The sequence below is a fragment of the Mauremys mutica genome, chromosome 7 (assembly GCF_020497125.1).
Source record: "Mauremys mutica isolate MM-2020 ecotype Southern chromosome 7, ASM2049712v1, whole genome shotgun sequence".
NCBI classification, from domain to species: Eukaryota; Metazoa; Chordata; order Testudines; family Geoemydidae; genus Mauremys; species Mauremys mutica.
In genome coordinates, this window is record NC_059078.1 from 126,930,949 (window position 1) to 126,949,013 (window position 18,065).

At 67.0% G+C, this 18,065-nt stretch overlaps 1 protein-coding gene across 1 annotated transcript; it reads right to left on the reverse strand.

Annotated features, from left to right (window-relative positions):
• Positions 1-1,084: 1,084 nt before the first annotated feature.
• On the reverse strand, positions 1,085-14,460 carry LOC123375070 (collagen alpha-1(III) chain-like). Its single transcript, XM_045025664.1, has 8 exons — positions 12,499-14,460; positions 11,668-11,751; positions 9,482-10,821; positions 6,490-6,642; positions 3,606-3,747; positions 2,984-3,120; positions 2,222-2,323; positions 1,085-1,993 (listed from the first exon to the last, which is right to left on the reverse strand). The coding sequence occupies exons 3-8, from the start codon at positions 10,778-10,780 to the stop codon at positions 1,901-1,903; spliced, it is 1,926 nt and encodes a 641-aa protein (XP_044881599.1). The 5' UTR covers positions 10,781-10,821; positions 11,668-11,751; positions 12,499-14,460; the 3' UTR covers positions 1,085-1,900.
• Between the last annotated feature and the right edge of the window lie 3,605 nt (positions 14,461-18,065).

Here is an 18,065-nt window from a genome sequence, read left to right on the forward strand (position 1 = left end):
GAGGCAGGGCACCGCTGTCGCGAGGGAGGCCCTGTGCCTGACACGCTCCACTGGCCACGAGCCGGGCGCCAGCATTCACAGAGCCCCACGGTTAGACCGTCAGACAGGCCAGTCTGAGCCCCCGGCCAGCACGGGGCATTACAGTCACCCAGCTCCCCCGTACCCGTGTCTGCCTGAAGCGTCTCCCAGGCCTGAACCCGGCACGCCCCATGGCCCCGTCTTTCTCCTTTGAAGGGTCTCGCTTCGGCTCCTGGTTCTTGCGCTGCCTGCGTCTGCGAGATCCGAGAGCCCTTCGGGGGCTGGGATTTGCTCCCGTGAAGGGTCTCGGCCCTCGCACGGAGGGGACTGCTCAAGCACCACTCGCGGGGCGACGCTGGAAACCAGCCCCACGTGCTACGTGCTGCCCGGAAACAGCCCAGTGGGCTGGAGAGGCCTGGAGGCAGGACCTCGCTGCTCTAGGTCAGGCCCCAGGAGCGGGCCCCCTCCCCACTTGCCCCGCTCACCCTGAGCTGGGGAGAGCTCGTCTGTATTCGTGAGAGGCTCCCCGAGGGCTCCAGGCCCCATTGTGACAGGCGCTGCCCAGCCCCCCACAGAGACACAGGCCCTGGCCCTCGCAGTCTAAACAGACAAGACAAAGGGTGGGGAAGGGAAACCGAGGCACAGAGCGGCGTCATGACAGAACCGGCGTTTCCCGCAGGCCGGTTCAGGCCCCGTGTCACCGGACCAGATTCTGCTGCCCTCCCGCCCACCACGTAGCGCCGCTGCAAGCGAGAGCTGCCGTGGGTCGTCGCCGGCGTACCAGCCTTGTGCTAGGCCCTGCACGGGGGTGAATTTCACCCAGGAGCTCTGGGCGGCGATAACCTCGCCCCCGCCCCGCCCGCTACCCCCTCGTGTAGACAGCCCTGGCCTCAGCCCCCTCCCTTTAAACAACAAGTGCCGGCAAAACGCACGTCCCAGAGAACCGCCGCCGCCGCGGCACCAAGCCCAGCGCAGAGGGCACCACCGTGCAACGCTCCCACAGGAAGAACGGGGACGTTCCCATTCACGGGGCCGCCGCGCCACACAAAGGGAAGGAGTCAGAGGGTTCAGCCAAAATATATATATGTCAAAGGACTATTTTCTGCTGCGGAAGGATACACTTGTTACAAAGGTTGCGTTGCATAGTTATATAAGTGAGTCCTTGAAGCACCTGCCCAATTCCCTAAGTCCCCGGTGGCCCATCAGCCTGCGAGCCCGTCCGTTTCCTCTGATCCTACACTGAGCCTCGTTACCTCACGCTAGTTACCGGGGACCACCTGCGGGGCTGTGCCTCCTGAAGGCACTTGGCAGGGGGGAAGCAGCATCCCCCCAGGGCGGGGATGGGGAAACTGAGGCACGAGGCGGTGACGAGAGGAGGTGAAGGCCAAAGGTGGAGCCAGGCGCTCTCGGGTCCCAGGCCTGCCTTCTTTGGGAACACGGGCGCTGGAATGTTCCGCGGGTCCCTGGCCAGGGCTGGGGGGCTTGACGATGAGCCGGGGGCGGGGCCCATCTGCAGGGTTTGTGGGGCTCCTGCAGGCAAGGGCCCAGCACAGTCAGTGTCATTCCTCCCACCTCGCTGAATTCATCGACGGCCCAGCCCAGAGCAGGGCGACCGGTGCCACATCCCCCCCCACCCGCCCAGCGCCCGCCCCCCGGCTGTTCAGAACGAGCCGGGCTGGCAAATGAGCCCGTTTCTCCAGGGAGCAGAACCCGCCGGCTGCAAGTCCCCCCTGCGCACCCCACACCTGGGCACTCACCCACCCACCCCGTGACGCCCCTGCCAGCAGCGTCCGCGCCTGGATCCCAGCGCTCTGCCTCCAGGCACCCCAGGGAGGCGCCCGTCTCCCTCCGGCGGGGGGCAGCCGTGGGGCCTGGGCTCCGCTCACTTGGGGCCGCTGTGGCCGGGCTCCGGGTTCTCCTCTTCCTCCAGGTACAGGCACACGCTGTCCACCAGGGAGTCCAGGTCCGCGAGCCCCTGCGGAGACCCAGACGGGGGGTGAGCTGCCAGCATGGGAGGGCCCCGCTCTGCCCCGCCGGGGGGGGGGGGGGTGTTCACTGAGCTCCGACCCACCCCCAACGCCTGCTCCTGTCCCCTGCCCTGCTCAAGGCCCCCCCAGGCCTTTCGCGAGACCGTCCCCCAGCCTGAGCCGCCCCACCAGGCCCCACCCCGAGCCCGGCAGCCGCCCCCGCGTGCCCGGCTCACCGGGTGCTGGGCCAGCAGCGGGCGCAGGCCGGTTTTCATGCTCTTCCGGAAGGTGTAGGGGTCCTCGCTGCTGGACAGGCTGCTGGGGTCAAAGCAGACGCCCTGGAGGCAAGAGAGGAGGGTGGGGGGTGGTGAAACCCCACGGCGAACCTGCCCCCCCCCAGTCACCCCGGACCCACCGCCAGGGCCCTGGGAAACAGATCGTAGCTCTGAGCCCCCCGCACGATTCCCCACAGCCCAGCATCCCCTAGGGAGCCCCCCGCCTGACCCCGGCAGCCCAGTGCCCCCTAGGGAGCCCCCCACCCGACCCTGGCAGCCCAGCGCCCCCTAGGGAGCCCCCACCCGTGGTCCAGCGCCCCCTAGGGAGCCTCCCGCCTGCTCCCTGCAGCCCAGCACCCCCTAAACACCCTCCGCTTGCGGCCCAGCGCCCCCTAGGGAGCACCTGGCCCCCCGCAGCCCAGCGCCCCTTAGGGAGCCCCCAACCCGCAGTCCAGCGTCCCTTAGGGAGCCCCCCGCCCGACCCCCGCAGCCTAGCACCCCCTAGACACCCCCCACTCGTGGCCCAGCACCCTCTAGGGAGCCCCCCGCTCACCCCCCATACCCCACACTCCCTAGAGACCCCCCACCCGCAGCCCAGCGCCCCCAGAGACCCCCCACAGCACAGCAGCGCCCCCTGCCACAGGGGCGGGGGGACGGGCTGTGGGAAGCCCCTTGTGCAGAGAACAGGGGGCCTGGTGGCCCCGGGACAGCAGCGAGCCCCACCTGGGCCGTGTAGATCGAGGCGGAGCCGACGTCCCCGGGGTGGAAGTGGTGGCGTTTGCAGAAGCTCAGGAAGCTCAGCACCTCCCGCAGGGCTCGAGCTCCCACCAGGCCGGGCCCCTCGGGCGGCCGCCCCACCGCTGAGGAGGGCAGAGGAGACAGATCAGCGACCGGGACCCCGCAGGCCCAGGCTGCCCCGTCACTCCGGCCAGGGCGACCCTCCCTCTCCTGGGACCAGGGAGCTGCCAGCGCCCGCGGCTTAGATTCGGGGAGCATCGCGTCCCGGCAGGGCCCACCGGCCCCAGCCCCCAGCCCCCAGCCCCCGGGAGGAAAGGGGCTGCCCAGAGAACCGCCACTCGGCTGGGATCCTGCCCCACACTCCTGGGAGCCCGGGGGCCCCACTTGCCCATCTCCCGCCTCTGGGAGCCACTAGGCACCCAGCCCCCGCTGGCCGCTCCAGCGTCTCGGCCGTTTCCAGAGCCTCCCCCAGGCGACTCCAGCCCGACCTGGGCCGGGTGCTGGGGATCTCGGCGCTGCCTCCCCTCCATTAACGGGACGCTGGTGGGCCGAGGGCAGGAACCGCTCCACCGCAGCCCGGCGCCCCCGTGCCCTGCCGGGCGCTCACCGCGCACGTCCCTGTCCTCCATGAGGTAGAGGATGGAGCCGCTGCGGTCGTACAGGACGGCGTAGGGCACCAGCACCGTGGGGTGCGGAGGCAGGAACAGGAAATTGTGTAACATCTTCCTCCAGTCGGAGACCACGGGCACCTGGCAAACAGAGGAGAGGCTGAGACTGTGACCTGGGCCTCAACCAGCATCAACTGGGGCCCCTCACTCCCGACCCGCAGCCCCGTCAGCTCAGCCCTGGGCCCCCCACTTCCAGCTCTGCCAGTGCCCCTCACTCCCGACCCGCAGCCCCTGCTAGCCCAGCCCTGGGCCCTCCCCGTCCCCCACAGCTCTGACGGGACCCCTCACTCCCGACCCGCAGCCCCGTCAGCTCAGCCCTGGGCTCCCCCCGTCCCCCACAGCTCTGCCAGTGCCCCTCAGTCCTGACCTGCAGCCCCCTACCAGCCCAGTCCTGGGCTTCCCCACCCCAGCTCTGCCGGTGCCCCTCACTCCCAACCCACAGCTCTGGGCTTCCCCTGCCACAACCCTGAGAACAGGGGTGCAAATGCCCATTCCTGGCCTCTCCCTCCCCAAACACACCTCGGCTCTGGACCGAGGACACCCCACTCCCACCCCCTCGTTCGGGCCAGGCCCTGGGGTCAGCTGCCGGGCCGCACTGGGCCGCTGCGAGCCGGAGAAGCCGAAACTGGCTCTTCCCCGGAGCTAAATCGGGCGCCGGTTTCCCGAGGCCGCCGTCGACGGCCATCAATAGCGCTCGGTTAATTAATTTGATGGGAACAGCAGGGACCACACTTTGCATTTAGTGAAGTTCCGAGAACTTCCAACCTCATCTTCATAATTGGCCTCATAAATTTGAGGAAAGAGAGAAATCAGCAAAGCAGGAGGAGGGAGAGGAGGGAGAGGGACCGCTGCGCGCGGCAGAGAAGAGAAGTGGCGCCATTTGGTGTCCTTATTTAATTTGATTGCACAGATCCATCTTCCCCCTCCCTCCAGCAGCCCCCGCACTCCCTGCTGGATTGACCTAATCATGATAAATTCATATTCATTTCCCCGCCTGCGCCGGCGGGGGGAGCGCGCGCGTCACGCCCGCCCGGCCGCCACGCCATTAGCTCCTGCAAATATTGACTCATGAATATTAAGCTCTGCCATTAACATGCAAAACCCACTGCCGCCCCCCACCCAGGCCCCCCCGGCTGCCGGTGTCCTCCCAGGTCTCCCACGCTGCAGCGGGCGCCAGGCAGGTGTGATTAAACAGTGAGATGGGTGGAGGAGCCGGTGATTAAAGCTCGGCACTCCCCGGGGATGGGGAGCAGAGAGGATGCGGGGGGTCCATGTGGATCAGGCCCTGGGAGGTGCTGAGGAGAGGTCAGAGATTCTGCATCGCCCTCACCCCCCATCAGCCCAATGGCCTAATGGTTAGTGCTGGGTTGGGCGGGCCCCACTGCTATTTCTGCCCTTGGCTCCCTCTTGCAGCCCAGGGGGCTGAGAGTCGGGAGTGAGGGGCACCAACAGAGCTGTGGGGGGCAGGGCTGGGCTGGCAGGGGGCTGCGGGTCGGGAGTGAGGGGCACCGGCAGAGCTGTGGGGGGAGCCGAGGGCTGGGCCAGCAGGGGGCTGCGGGTTGGGAGTGAGGGGCACCGGCAGAGCTGTGGGGGGCAGGGCTGGGCTGGCAAGGGGCTGCGGGTCGGGAGTGAGGGGCACCGGCAGAGCTGTGGGGGGGCGGGGTGGGCCGGCAGGGGCTGCGGGTCAGGAGTGAGGGGCACCGGCAGCGCTGTGGGGGGCAGGGCTGGGCTGGCAGGGGCTGCGGGTCGGGAGTGAGGGACACCGGCAGCACTGTGGGGGGCAGGGCTGGGCTGGCAGGGGCTGCGGGTCGAGAGTGAGGGGCCCCGGCAGAGCTGTGGGGGGCAGGGCTGGGCTGGCAGGGGGCTGCGGGTCGGGAGTGAGGGGCACCGGCAGCGCTGTGGGGGGCAGGGCTGGGCTGGCAGGGGCTGCGGGTCGGGAGTGAGGGGCACCAGCAGAGCTGTGGGGGGCAGGGCTGGGCTGGCAGGGGGCTGCGGGTCGGGAGTGAGGGGCACCGGCAGCGCTGTGGGGGGCAGGGCTGGGGGGGCAGGGGCTGCGGGTCGGGAGTGAGGGGCACCGGCAGAGCTGTGGGGGGCAGGGCTGGGCTAGCAGGGGGCTGCGGGTCGGGAGTGAGGGGCACCGGCAGAGCTGTGGGGGGCAGGGCTGGGCTGGCAGGGGGCTGCGGGTCGGGAGTGAGGGGCACCGGCAGAGCTGTGGGGGGCAGGGCTGGGCTGGCAGGGGGCTGCGGGTCGGGAGTGAGGGGCACCGGCAGCGCTGTGGGGGGCAGGGCTGAGCTGGCCGGGGGCTGCGGGTCGGGAGTGAGGGGCACCGGCAGAGCTGTGGGGGGCAGGGCTGGGCTGGCAGGGGCTGCGGGTCGGGAGTGAGGGGCACCGGCAGAGCTGTGGGGGGCAGGGCTGGGCTGGCAGGGGGCTGCGGGTCGGGAGTGAGGGGCACTGGCAGCGCTGTGGGGGGTAGCACCGTAACAGCAGGGGGCTGTTCCCAGCTCCAGGACCTCCCCCTCCATTTTCAGCTGCTGTAACATTTGGTTTATTTTTAATTTTCAGGATCATCAGATTCACAGCCAGTGGGGACGGGGGGGCAGCCCCTTCCTGGGAAGCAGGAGCCAGGAGGCTGTGGAATGACAGTGCATTAGAGCCGCGTAATGTCCCCATCGCTCACCATGGGCCGCTCTCGGCCCCCCTCCCACCACGCAGCCCCTCAGACGCCGACGCGGGCCTGTCCCCTGCTGGCCGGAGCGGGCCCAGCCCAGGCCCCTCTGCAGGGCTCTCTGGAGCTCTGGACAGGGCAGTTCCTTGGCCACGCACCTTTTTCATCAGCATGGTCTCCCCGGTGAGCCGGTCCCGCGCGCGGAACCAGCGATCCGCCAGCTTCTCCGTGACGTAGAACTGCCGGCCCAGCGCGTAGTACAGGAAGAGGCTGCCGTTGGGCAGGGTCGTGGCCAGCGTCCGCCCGTCCCGCTGTCAAGGAGAAGGCGTTTTAATGAACATCCCAACGGCCAGCCTGGGTCAGAGCAAAGGTCCATCCAGCCCAGTGTCCTGGCTGCCGACTGGCCAGTGCCAGGGGCCCCAGAGGGAGTGAACAGAACAGGGAATCATCCAGTGATCCATCCCCTGTCGCCCATTCCCAGCTCCTGGCAAACAGAGACTAGGGACACCATTCCTGCCTGGCCTGGCTTATAGCCATTGATGGACCAGCTCTCCATTAACTGATCTAGTTCTTTTTTGAACCTTGTTATAGTCTTGGCCTTCACAACATCCCCTGACAACAGGTTGACCGTGCGCTGTGTGAAGAAATACCTCCTTGTGTTTGTTTTAACCTGCTGCCTGTTCATTTCTTTGGGTGACCCCCTAGTTCTTGTGTTATGAACGGCGTAAATAACACTGCCTGATTTACTTTCTCCACATCAGTCATAATTTTATAGACCTCAATCCTATCCCCCCTCAGTCGTCTCTTTTCCAAGCTGAAAAGTCCCAGCCTTATTAATCTCTCCTCGTACGGAAGCTGTTCCATCCCCCTCATCATTTTTGTTGCCCTTTTCTGAACCTTTTCCAAGTCCAATATCTCTTTTTTGAGATGGGGCGACCACATCTGCACACGGTATCCAAGATCTGGGCATCCCAGGGATTTATATATGATATTTTCTGTCTTATGATCTCTCCCTTTTTTAAAGATTCCCACCATTCTGTTCGCTTTTTTGACAGCTGCTGCTGCACATTGAGTGGATGTTTTCAGAGAGCTACCCACAATGACTCCAAGGTCTCTTTCTCCAGTGGTAACAGCTAATTTAGACCCTATTGTTTTATATGTATAGTTGGGATGATGTTTTCCAATGTGCATCACTTTGCATTTGTCAACATTGAATTTCATCTGCCATTTTGTTGCCCAGTCACCCAGTTTTGTGAGATCCTTTTATGGCTCTTTGCCGTCTGCCTGGGACTTAACTATCTGGAGTAGTTTTGTAAAATTCTGCAAATGTTGCCACCTCACTGTTTACCCCTTTTCCCAGATCATTTATGAATGTTGACTAGGGCTGGTCCCAGAATAGACCCCTGGGGGACACCCCTATTTATCTCTCTCCATTCTGAAAACTGACCATTTATTCCTACCCTTTGTTTCCGTCTTTTAACCAGTTCCCGACCCATGAGAGAACCTCCCCTCTGACCCCAGGACAGCTCACTTTGCTTAAGAGCCTTGTTAAAAGCTTTCTGCAAGGCCAAGCACACGGTACAGACGGGGTCACATTCACCCTTTGGGCCACAGCGTTGCACTGGGAGCCCACGTTTAGCTGATTGTCCACCACGACCCCCAAGTCTTTGTCAGAGTCGCTGCGTCCCAGGATAGCGACTCCCCCCTACCCCCGAGGGCTGGCTGCATTCGTCATGCGCATTGTTTGCTTATCCCCGGCTCGCCCTGCACCGGGGACCTGTCCCACTCCCCCAGGTGTGCGTCACCTGCAAACGTTACCAGGGAGGCTTTTCGGTTTCCTTCCAGGTCACCGAGCAGAATGGGAGGTGGCGCAGGCCCCAGAACCGGCCCTGGCAGGATTCCCCCAGAAACAGCCCCGCTCAGTGACGATTCCCCGTTTACATTTTGAGACCCATCAGCCAGTTTTCACTCCATGTCCCGTGGCCGGGGTAATTTGAGATCGTGCTCGTTTTTTAGGCAAAATATCACGTGGTACCAAGTCAAGCACGTGCCGTGGCCTTTGGGGGTGAAAGGAAACTCAGGGCCCTGCATCAAGCCGCCTAGAGGTACGTGAACCTCATGGAGAAATCAGGCTTCAGGGCATAAACCTGCAGGGTCAGGAAGGAATTTGGACAGCAGCTGTACAATTAACCAGGTGCATTATGGGGATCTGGCCTGACTGTGGGTCACAGGTGTGATGCTGGCAGACGAGGCACCAACTCGCCTGGGCACTGGCCAATACACAGCCGGAGTCCAGCTCCTGTGGGTTAATCCTGCTACCACAGGTATTCGATTGATCAGCAGCCGCGTTGCGAGTCTCTGTGACTGCGGATCGCCGTACAGGGGAAGGGCATTAACCAGAGCGCAGGAGCTCCGGGGCTGGAGAGGGTCTCGGAGGCTGGGTTACCGCCCTGCCTGGCCACACCCAGAGTACTAGCTGCAAACGCTGGCTCAGGTCACAAGGGGAACCGAAGCAGGAAAGACCAGAGGAGCTGGCAGGCTGGGTCAGACCAAGGGTCCATCTAGCCCGGTGTCCTGTCCTCAGCCTCCTGCCAGCGGCCAGAGGGAACGACGAGAACAGGGCAGTTACGGGCTGGAGGGAGCTGGCAACAGGGAAACCAGCAGGAGGCTCGGGGGCTGTGGGTTGGGATGGGGGCACCGGTGGGAGGGTGAGGCTCTGGGTCAGGATCAAAGGGCATCGCAGAGCTGCGGGGGGGGGGGGGGAGAGATCTAGGGCTGGGAAAGCCGTGGGGCGGGCGGGAGGGGTTCAAACCAACTAGCTCATTGGATCAAGGATTGTCCTTTCCTAGCTGCGTACCGCACCTGGCACATTGGGGGCACTCCTGTAATCCGGGGGAAGTCAACCTCTGCCATACCAGGACCCCTCCCATCTAGCCACGACCCCCACCCCCCATAGCAGTAGGGGACGCCTGGCAGAGAACCCCCGCTGGGGGTCACAGTTACTAGCGGGCTCAGGGATGCAGGGCAGCGGCCGGCCGCAGGCAGGGGAGAGGGGTTAAGCCCGAGCCAGGTTCCTCGCCCGCTCAGCTCCCTGCCGGGCTGCAGCGACTCCCGAGACAGGCACCCGGCAGGCGAGCTGGCGGCACTCACCATGGGCAGGATGGCCAGCCCCAGCGCCGCATGCGCCTCCACTCGGCCCAGGACCAGGCCCGAATCCAGGAGCGAGAAGCAGGCGTCCTCGGCGTCCAGGAACGTCCGTCTCAGCTCCTCCAGGAGGGACAGGCCGCACGCCTTGCTGAGCCTCCCGTAGGCGTCCTCCACGGACGTCTTAGTGGGAGTGCTGGCACCCGCGGGCCCCAGGCCCCCGACTTGCTGGGCCTGGCTGGCTGGATCCGGGGAGACGGGCCTGCTGCTTTCACGGCCCAGGCCAGCCGAGCCAACAGAGCTCCCGGTCCCCGGCCGCCTCCCCAGCTCGGTGCCCTGGGGCCGTCTCGTAACTGCCTCCTCCTCTGTCCCGCCAGGACCTTCCGGCGGCAGCTCCTCTCCCCGTGGGTCTGCTGAGGGGGGCTCTGGCTCAGGGGGGACGCACGGGGCCAGCCTGCTCCCCACTGCATGGGGGATGTCCTGTGCCCCTTCCTGGCCGAACACTGGCTCCCTCGCGCCCTCGCTCAGCACGATGCTGCCGTCCCGCCGCGGCTCGGCTGCCGGTTCCGACGCCAAGGGGCCACGCCCACGGCCTGCCCCCTCAGCCTGGCGTGCGCCCGCCCTGCCCGCCGAGAGGCCGAGAGCTGCGCTGGGAGGGACGCCTGCGCAACCCTGCTCTTCCCGGAGCCCACGGCGACTCTCTGGCGGAGACACACCCCGTCCCGGCTGCCCCGGGCAGAGCCGCGCCTCAGCCCAGGGGGAGCAGCCTTCTCGGGTGGGGGGCTTCTCCAAGGCCGAGGGGGGAGCCGTCCTGTCCTCCAGCCACGGCTTGGTCTCTGGGCCCTCCCAGAGCTCTAGCTCCAGGCCTTTGAGGGCCCCGCACCTCCCTGGCTCTCCCCCAGGCCCGCTGCTCAGCCTGGCCGTCCCGGCGGGCAGCTCGCTGGGCTGCAGGGTCAGGCGGGGGGCTCGGGGCGGGGGCGCAGAGTTGGTCCCGAAGCTGAACGGCAGGGTGGACTGGCCAAAGCCCTTCCCCGGGCAGGACCCCGGGGGCAGCTTGGGGTAGGGGGTGTTCCAGAGCCGGCAGCCGGCGCCAGGCTGGGGTCCCGTCTGCAGCTTAGCGAAGCCGCAGCAGCGGCAGCCGGCGGGAGAGGGGGGGCCCTCGTAGCCCGGCGCAGGCAGCGCCCCCGTCTCGCTGACGGCCGTCTTGATGGCGTGCTGATGGCTCCGCGTCCCCCCCGAAGGCAGCAGCGCGGCGGTGAGGTCGATGTCGGTCTCCGTGGCGATGGGGGACCCGGTGCGCTGCATGGTGACCCCGCGCGGATGGGGGCTCCCCGGCAGGAACGGCCCTGGGAGGAGACACAAAGGACGGCGGGGACAGGCGCAGGCCTCTGGGGAGCCCCAGGGCCCGTCACTGACCCCTCCCCTGAGCAGATCTCCCCAGCCGGGGGCCGGGCCGAGGGGAAGCTCAGGGGCTGGTCCCACCCCGGGCAGGACCCCAGCCCTCCCTGGGCCCAGGCCTGGGCACGCTCCCTGGGTGCCCCCCACCTACCCCGGCAGCGACCCCTCTAGGGTAAGTGGGGGTTGGTCCCCCAGTCCCATGCAGTCCTCGGCCCCCTCTTGGGGTTGCCAGTGAGGGGACTGGCTAGTGCCCAGCCTGGGGGCTGTTTGTACGTGGACCCCCCCGGGAACCAGGCAGAGCGCGAGCCACTTGGCACAGGTCCCCGCTGGCGTCCCCCCATCTGGCTGCCCTGGAGGGGGCTGATCTGCGGGGAGCGGGCCGGCCAGCAGGCCCCCAGGACTGGCTGCGGAGCCGGAGTCACTGAGGGGATTGCACAAGCCTTGTCCACACACGGGCTTGGCAGAGCGGCCACAAGAGGGTGCCCTTCTCACACCGATGCCCAGGGGCCGGGGGAGCTGGGCACGGTTTGCCACGGCCCGTATGCGAGGAGTCAGCGGCACAGCACCGTAGCCAGGGCTGGGAGCCCGAGGGGCCAGGCAGGGCCTGGGGACCCCCGCTGCCTGCTCAGCCCCGTCCTAATGCTCTGAGAGCAAGAACGGGTGAGCTTGTGCGCCGCAGGGCCCCGCTGCCACCCTGGCTGCGAGCTTCCTCCCCGCAGTGCCCTGCCAGTAGCAGGGTCAGTCCCCTCCATCGCTCGCTCTGTTCTCAGAGTTTTCCCCACTCAGGAACTTACTAGATTCTCCCGGACCTCACTGGCGCCCAGGATCTGCCCCACGAGGACACTCGCTCACGGCCTTGGCGCCGATCTGGGGGTCAGCTGCAGAGAAAGGGGAGTGTCAGTGGGGGAGACGGCGCCTGAGGGTCGGGGGCCTTGCAGCCTGTGCCCTCCCTCAGCCAGCACAGGCGGGGCTCTGGGTCTGGCCTGAGCAAGGCCTGAATCCTGCCCATCAGAGCAGGCCCAAGCCAGATCCAGCCACCCGCCGTGAGCTCCCTGGCAGCAGTGCCCCGCCAATGCCCCATCACTCCCCAGCTCAGGCCCCTTTTCCGGGAGGCCTAGGTGGGGCCCTGTCTAAGGCTCATCTGATCCGAGCCCCATGCCCCAGACTGCCTGCACCAGAGCCTCGCTGCCCCTTCCCCTGCACAGTTACCCAGGATCACGATCAGTCCCGGAAAACCCATCAGTGCCAGTGTGACCACCCCAGTACCCCAAGCTGTTAAGCAGAACCCCATGGGGACAGAACACCGATCCCCTCCTGCACAGGCCCTGACCCCAAAGAGAATCCCCATCAGCTATTGGCAGTACAGGGCCAATGACACACAGCACAGCGGCTCCAGCTCCATCCAGCAGAGGGTGGCGGTGGCACAGCACCCTGGTGGTTTATTGCCACATTCTCCCCCTACCTAGGGACAGCCCCAGATCCAACTCCCCCACCCCAGCCCCCACCCCCAAACTCTGGTGCCAGAGTCTGCCACACAGATCCAAGGCCCTTCTCTGCCGCATCACCGCCCAGCTGGCCTTGGCCAAGGGCCTGCATGAAACCCCCACGCAGGCAAGGCCGGTTACCTTGCCCCGAGATCCTCCGGCCTACGTGCCGCAGCCCAGGCCCGAGCGCACCGACTCTGCGGCAGCCACCCAGCTTCCTTCCTCTCCACCCTGCCAGGGAAAAGCAACAGCGAGACCGAGGGGGAGGAAGTGCCGCTGCTGGACCTTAGACAAGCAGCCCTGGCTGGACGCCGCCCCACGGAGCCTGGCCCGCCGTGGCCTGTCCAGCCCCCGACGAACTCCGGGCTGGGGAAGCCGCCCGTCCCCGGGGATCTAACCAGCTGTGGGACATCGATGCCAACCAAGCCCAGGCAGAGCAAGCCCCAGTCGGATGGAAAGCGAAAGCAGCTCCCTCCCCTGCGCATGTGCAGCCAGCTCCGGAGGCCGGGCTTTGCCAGCTGCCCTGGCTGTGTGCCCAGGCCTGGCCCACGGCTTGTGAAGGGCCCGGAGAGGCTGCATGGGCAGCGTGAGGCGGCAGGATCGGTTTGCCCTCATGGCTTAGTGCCCCCCTGGGATTGGCAGAGTCTGGGACCAGCCACCGAACTGGGGCTGGGTTCAGAACACCCCGAACCGCAGAGTCATTGGCTGGGGGCGGCCTGGAAACGGGGATGCAGACCCCCGACCTCTGCGAAGCAACGACACCACTGAGCTCTGAGCTCAGCTTCCGCGGCAGCAGCCCAGAGAGGAAGGTGATGGGCCCTTCAGCAACGTCTAGCCAGACGCCACAGCAGGGTAGGGAGCCCAGGCCTGTTTCTGCCCAGACCGTCCCCGTGGCAGGACGGGGGCCCAGAAAGGCCACGAGCATCACCCCCTAGCAGGCTGGCGTCTTCTCCCAGAGGGGCCCGGCGCAGAACGGGAACTCGGGCGACGTTGCCTGGCTCTTCTGGGCCCAGCGGGTGGACGGGCTGAAATCCTGCTCCCCGCACCCCTGCCCAGCCGCCCGGGGGGTGAAGCGGGGAGCCGACAGGGAGCGCGGGGTGAGACTGGCCCAGGGAGGGTCGGGCTCGTGAGTGAGGGTACAGCAAAGTGGGAACGGCCCAGCGCCAGCATCGCACGGAGTGGCTAGAAGGGCTGGGCAGGCAGCCCCGGCTGACCTCGAGCTCCGTGTCCGGACTCACCCCAATGACTGGGGGAACCGGGGGGACCTGCCGGGCCAGCGCCCCTCAGCCGATCTCAGCCCCAGGCTCGGCGGCTTGGATCAGACCCTGCCGCTCGGGGAGCAAGGAGCGGAACGAACACGGACAAAGCTGCTGCAGTGGCGCCGCTGGGCGTACGGCCCCCTCGAGCCAGCCCCAGCGGAGACACGACCGAACCGGGGTGGGGGGACCGGCAGGGAGTTCGCGAAGCCGAAGGAGGGGCAGCTTGGCCCAGCCCTCCCGGCCTGGGGGACCCTGCCACCGGGGGGCTCCCTCCTTGGCAGCAGAACCCCCCAAACGAGTGCCGCAGAGCCAGCTGTCCCTCAGCCAGCTCCGTGCCCCAGCCACACCCTCCCTGGGCGCCGGGGGGCTCAGATCCGCCCACCCAAAGGTCTGGCAGGTCCCTGCGCTGGGCCAGGGGGCCCTGGGCCTCCCCCACCAGCAATGGGAAGAGGGGGCAGCCGCGCAGCTTACCCACTCCGAGCCATCATCGCCCCGGCTTCCTGCTCCCGCCCCCGCGCCCGCTCACAAACACCAGCCGAGCCGGAGCCGAGGAGCCAGCCTGCGCTCGGCCTGCATGTCGCAACCTGCAGCCGCGGGAGAGCCGAGCAGCCCACGCGGGGAGGGGAAGGGCGAACGGGCGAGCGCAGACACCGCGGGGGCTTCTGGCTCCGTCCCAGACCCAGTTCAGCTCCTGGAGGGGAGTCGTGGGCAAGGCTGGGCCTCCTGGATGGGTGCGAATCAACATCCGGGAGCGTCAAGAACTCATGGGACATCTCTGCCGGTGCCCCTCACTCCCGACCCGCAGCCCCTGCCAGCCCAGCCCTGGGCTCCCCCCAGCTCTGCCGGTGCCCCTCACTCCCGACCCGCAGCCCCCTGCCAGCCCAGCCCTGGGCTCCCCCCAGCTCTGCCGGTGCCCCTCACTCCCGACCCGCAGCCCCCTGCCAGCCCAGCCCTGGGCTCCCCCCAGCTCTGCCGGTGCCCCTCACTCCCGACCCGCAGCCCCCTGCCAGCCCAGCCCTGGGCTCTCCCCAGCTCTGCTGGTGCCCCTCACTCCCGACCCACAGCCTCCTGCTAGCCCAGCCCTGGGCTCCCCCCAGCTCTGCTGGTGCCCCTCACTCCCGACCTGCAGCCCCTGCTAGTCTGGCACAGGGCACCCAGCTCAGGTTCCTTGTACATCCCGCACAGCTGTGCCACTGCCTTGCGCTGGATCCTGCCTCTCAGCAAGGAGAGCTGCTGGCGCTTCCCTGACCGCGGGGCAGTGCCCAGGCAAAGGCAGTGCTCAGCAGGGTGATTCGCAGCCCGGGGAGCTGGGGCAGCTTCTCCCCTGTCCTAGCTGGGTACAGCTCCGAGCACCCAGAGCCTTCCCGGCCCCCGACACAGCTCCCGTGGGGCTGGCTTCCAGCAACCCCAAGGCCGTGGTGTTGCTAACCTGGCACTGGCAGGAGAGCGCCCTGGGCCTGCGCGGGCTGGGGGCTGCGCCAGGTGGGGCTGGGCTCGCTGCGAACCCCACCGAACGGGAGGCAACAATCCGCCTGCCCCAAAGGATGGGCGGTCTCTGCTCTGCGGGAGGAGGGGGAGCAGGCACCCTTCCCCGGGCCGGTGCCAGGCCTGAGCGCCCATTTCCCAGGTCCCCTGCCCACCCCCCAATTACAGACGGGGGGAGGGGGGCTGCACAGTGAACGCCTGGAGCTCTGCGGGGGGGTCGCTGGCTACGCCCACCCAAGGAGCTGGGGGGTGGTTCCCAGTGTACCACACTGGCTCTGCGGGTACCAAGGGCAGCGCAGCCGGTGTAGCAGTGGCGGAGGCTCGGCTGAGCCATGGGCACGTCCCTTGACACGGTTTGGCCAGGCTGCCGCGGCCACGCTGCTCTTCAGCCAGGCCGGGTCCGTGAGCGGGGAGCGCACCCCTCGCTCGCAGACGTAGCCTGCCGCTGACCGCCCCGGGGGAGGGGCGGGACATCGCCCCCGGACCCCTCCAGGGCACGCAGCCCAACACGCTGGCGGGCTGAGGCGCTGCTCCTCACGCCGGCCGAGAGCTGGCTGGGACCCGTGGGACGCACTCTGTAGGCAGCAGCCAGCCGCAGCCCCTGCCCCGCTAACACAGGGCGAGGGGCCCGGCTCCCAAGCCAGACTCGAGGGATGGGACCCACGTCTCCTTCCCTCTGCCGGGCTGGGCCGGTCCCGCTCAGCAGCGCCACCCTGAGCCGGACGAGCAGAGAATAACGCTGGCCGCGGCCCCCACACCGCACTCCCCAGAGACGTCTGCCCCAGGAGAAGGGGCCGGCCGGGCCAGGCACTCCCCCCTGCAGATCAGGCCCGTCTTTGGCCAGGCGAGTCTCGGGGCTGAACTGCCCGTTGACCCCCTTGCCCTGCCCCGGCACAGAGAAAGACTTGCTTGCTTTCCGTGCCAGCTAATTTCCAAGCCGGGGGTGGGGGCGCTGCCAGGCCGGGGAGGGGCAGGCCCAGGCCCCGATGACATTACGACTTCGACACCGACGTGCGACCCCGCGGTGCGAATTTTCTCACGGGCTGGATCTGCAGGGCCTGGCCACCCCTCCCCGGGACAGAATCCATGACAAAGGGGCTGGGCTGCGGGGGGCAGGAGCCTCGAGGCTCCTTCTGGGGGCTGGGAGAAGTGGCCCCCATCAAGCTCCGGCTGCTGTAAGAGCAGCAGCATCACCCCAGCTCCGTCACACACCTGCGCTTCCGCTCGTAAAAGCCCTTGGAACTCCAGGCCAGGCTCTTTGATGAGCCGCAGCCTCTGGTTGGCACCTGGGTGTGAATTGTGGCTCCGGTCCCCGCTGCAGAGACTGACAAAGGGGGGGGCGCGTGGCGGCCCCATCTCACACTCCCAGCCAGCGAAGTCCAGGGCAGGTGGAGTGGGAACTCGGCCCACGGCTCTGCCCAGCGCTGCAGAGGGGCGTTCTCGCGGCGAGCAGGGCCTGGCGCAGGCAGGAGGTGCCGTTAGACGGGACAGAGTGAGTGGAGAGGGCACTGCCCAGGGCGTCTCATCTAATCTCCCGTCCCCCAAGGGACGGGACTCCACAGCCCAGCAGATCTCACTGCGGCAGGGAAGCTGATCTTGCTGGTTAGCCCGTTTCTCCTTCCTCTTTCCACCCCCTTCCCCTCCTGGCTACACCCCTGGGGCCCCTCAACGGTCCCCCTCCATCCTTGCTCCTTTCAAACACACGGCTGCTCCTCTGTCCTCTGCCGTCGCTCGGCCAAGAGAGACTCACTCAGCGGTTCCACCCGCCCTCGCAGGCCCCCCGTTCTCAGCTCCGGCCATTGCAGGGCGGAGGGGCCTGGCCCGGAAAGAGTCAGGGCAGCTGTGATGCCTCCGTCTGCTCCGCGTCACACTCGGCTCAGCCTGCCCCAACCACGGCCACCAGTTAACCAGGGCACAAGGACTCCCTCTGCCCTGGCCAGGGGATGGGGCAGGCTGGAATCAGCCACCTACAAGTGACAGGGCGCTGACCTCGGTCCCCTTGCCTCCCGCCCCTACAGCCCAACATTGGCAAGCGGGGCCCGAGCCCCCCAGCCTGGGAAGGGCTGAGGCAGGAGGTGACTGAGCAGACGCAGACGAGAGCTGACGCTCTGGGTTCTGTAGAACGGGCTCTGGACACAGCCTGAGAGAGCCCAGGTGCCTGACGCCGGGTGGGATGAGAACCTGGACAGACCAGAACAGAATGAACTTACGGACACCAGCAGAGGAGGAGAGTGGGTGGATTTTATTGTACTTCCCTCCCAGGAACCCAGTTTCCCAGGGTGATGGCGGATTCTCCACCATGGAGTCTTTAAGGCAAGCCGGGGTGTGTTCTCCAAAGTGCTAGGGGGATCTGGGGGCAGGTTTCTGGCCCGCCGTGCAGGTCAGACTAGATGATCACAGTGGCTCCTTCTGGCCTTGGATTCCACTTGCAGCCCCATTCTGGATCTTCAGCACAAGGGGCACCGATCGCTGAGGGTGGGAGCAGGCTCCTGGCTGATGGGCAGGAGCCAGCTGTACCCAAGAGCCCAGCGGGAAGCTAGGTGCCAATGTCTGGGTTAGTGCCCAGCGCCTGCAAAGCAGCATTGTAGCTCAGTCGCTTTCCGGCCACGCCGACTCTCCGGGCGCCGCTGGAGAGAAACCAGCGGGTGGCTCCCAGACCAGCGTCCGTCTGCATCACCAGAGCGAGGCACTGGAGAAAGCAGGAGTGGGAGGAGAGCCGCCATACGGAGGAAGGCACATGCCCACGCTGTGAAGCCTGGCGAGCTCGCGGGTAGTTACCCCGAGGGGACCACAGAACTGAATTCACCTGACAGCTCGGAACACCCCTGCCCCCGCAGCAGCGTTGCCTGTACGGCGTCAGACCGGTGCCTGCCCCGGCACCACAGAATAGCAGCTCCCGGGGATGCACAGGGATGGAGAGCGGGTTTGTGCGGCTCTGATGCGAAGCTACGGCTGCTGACGTGC

Excerpts from the sequence above, each read along its gene's own strand:
- LOC123375070 (XM_045025664.1), bottom strand. The coding sequence starts at position 10,780 with ATGCAGCGCACCGGGTCCCCCATCGCCACGGAGACCGACATCGACCTC. Across the intron at positions 6,643-9,481 it reads GGCTGGCCATCCTGCCCATG|CGGGACGGGCGGACGCTGGC; the intron begins GTGAGTGCCGCC and ends TCTCCTTGACAG. Across the intron at positions 3,121-3,605 it reads GGAGGACAGGGACGTGCGCG|CGGTGGGGCGGCCGCCCGAG; the intron begins GTGAGCGCCCGG and ends TGCCCTCCTCAG.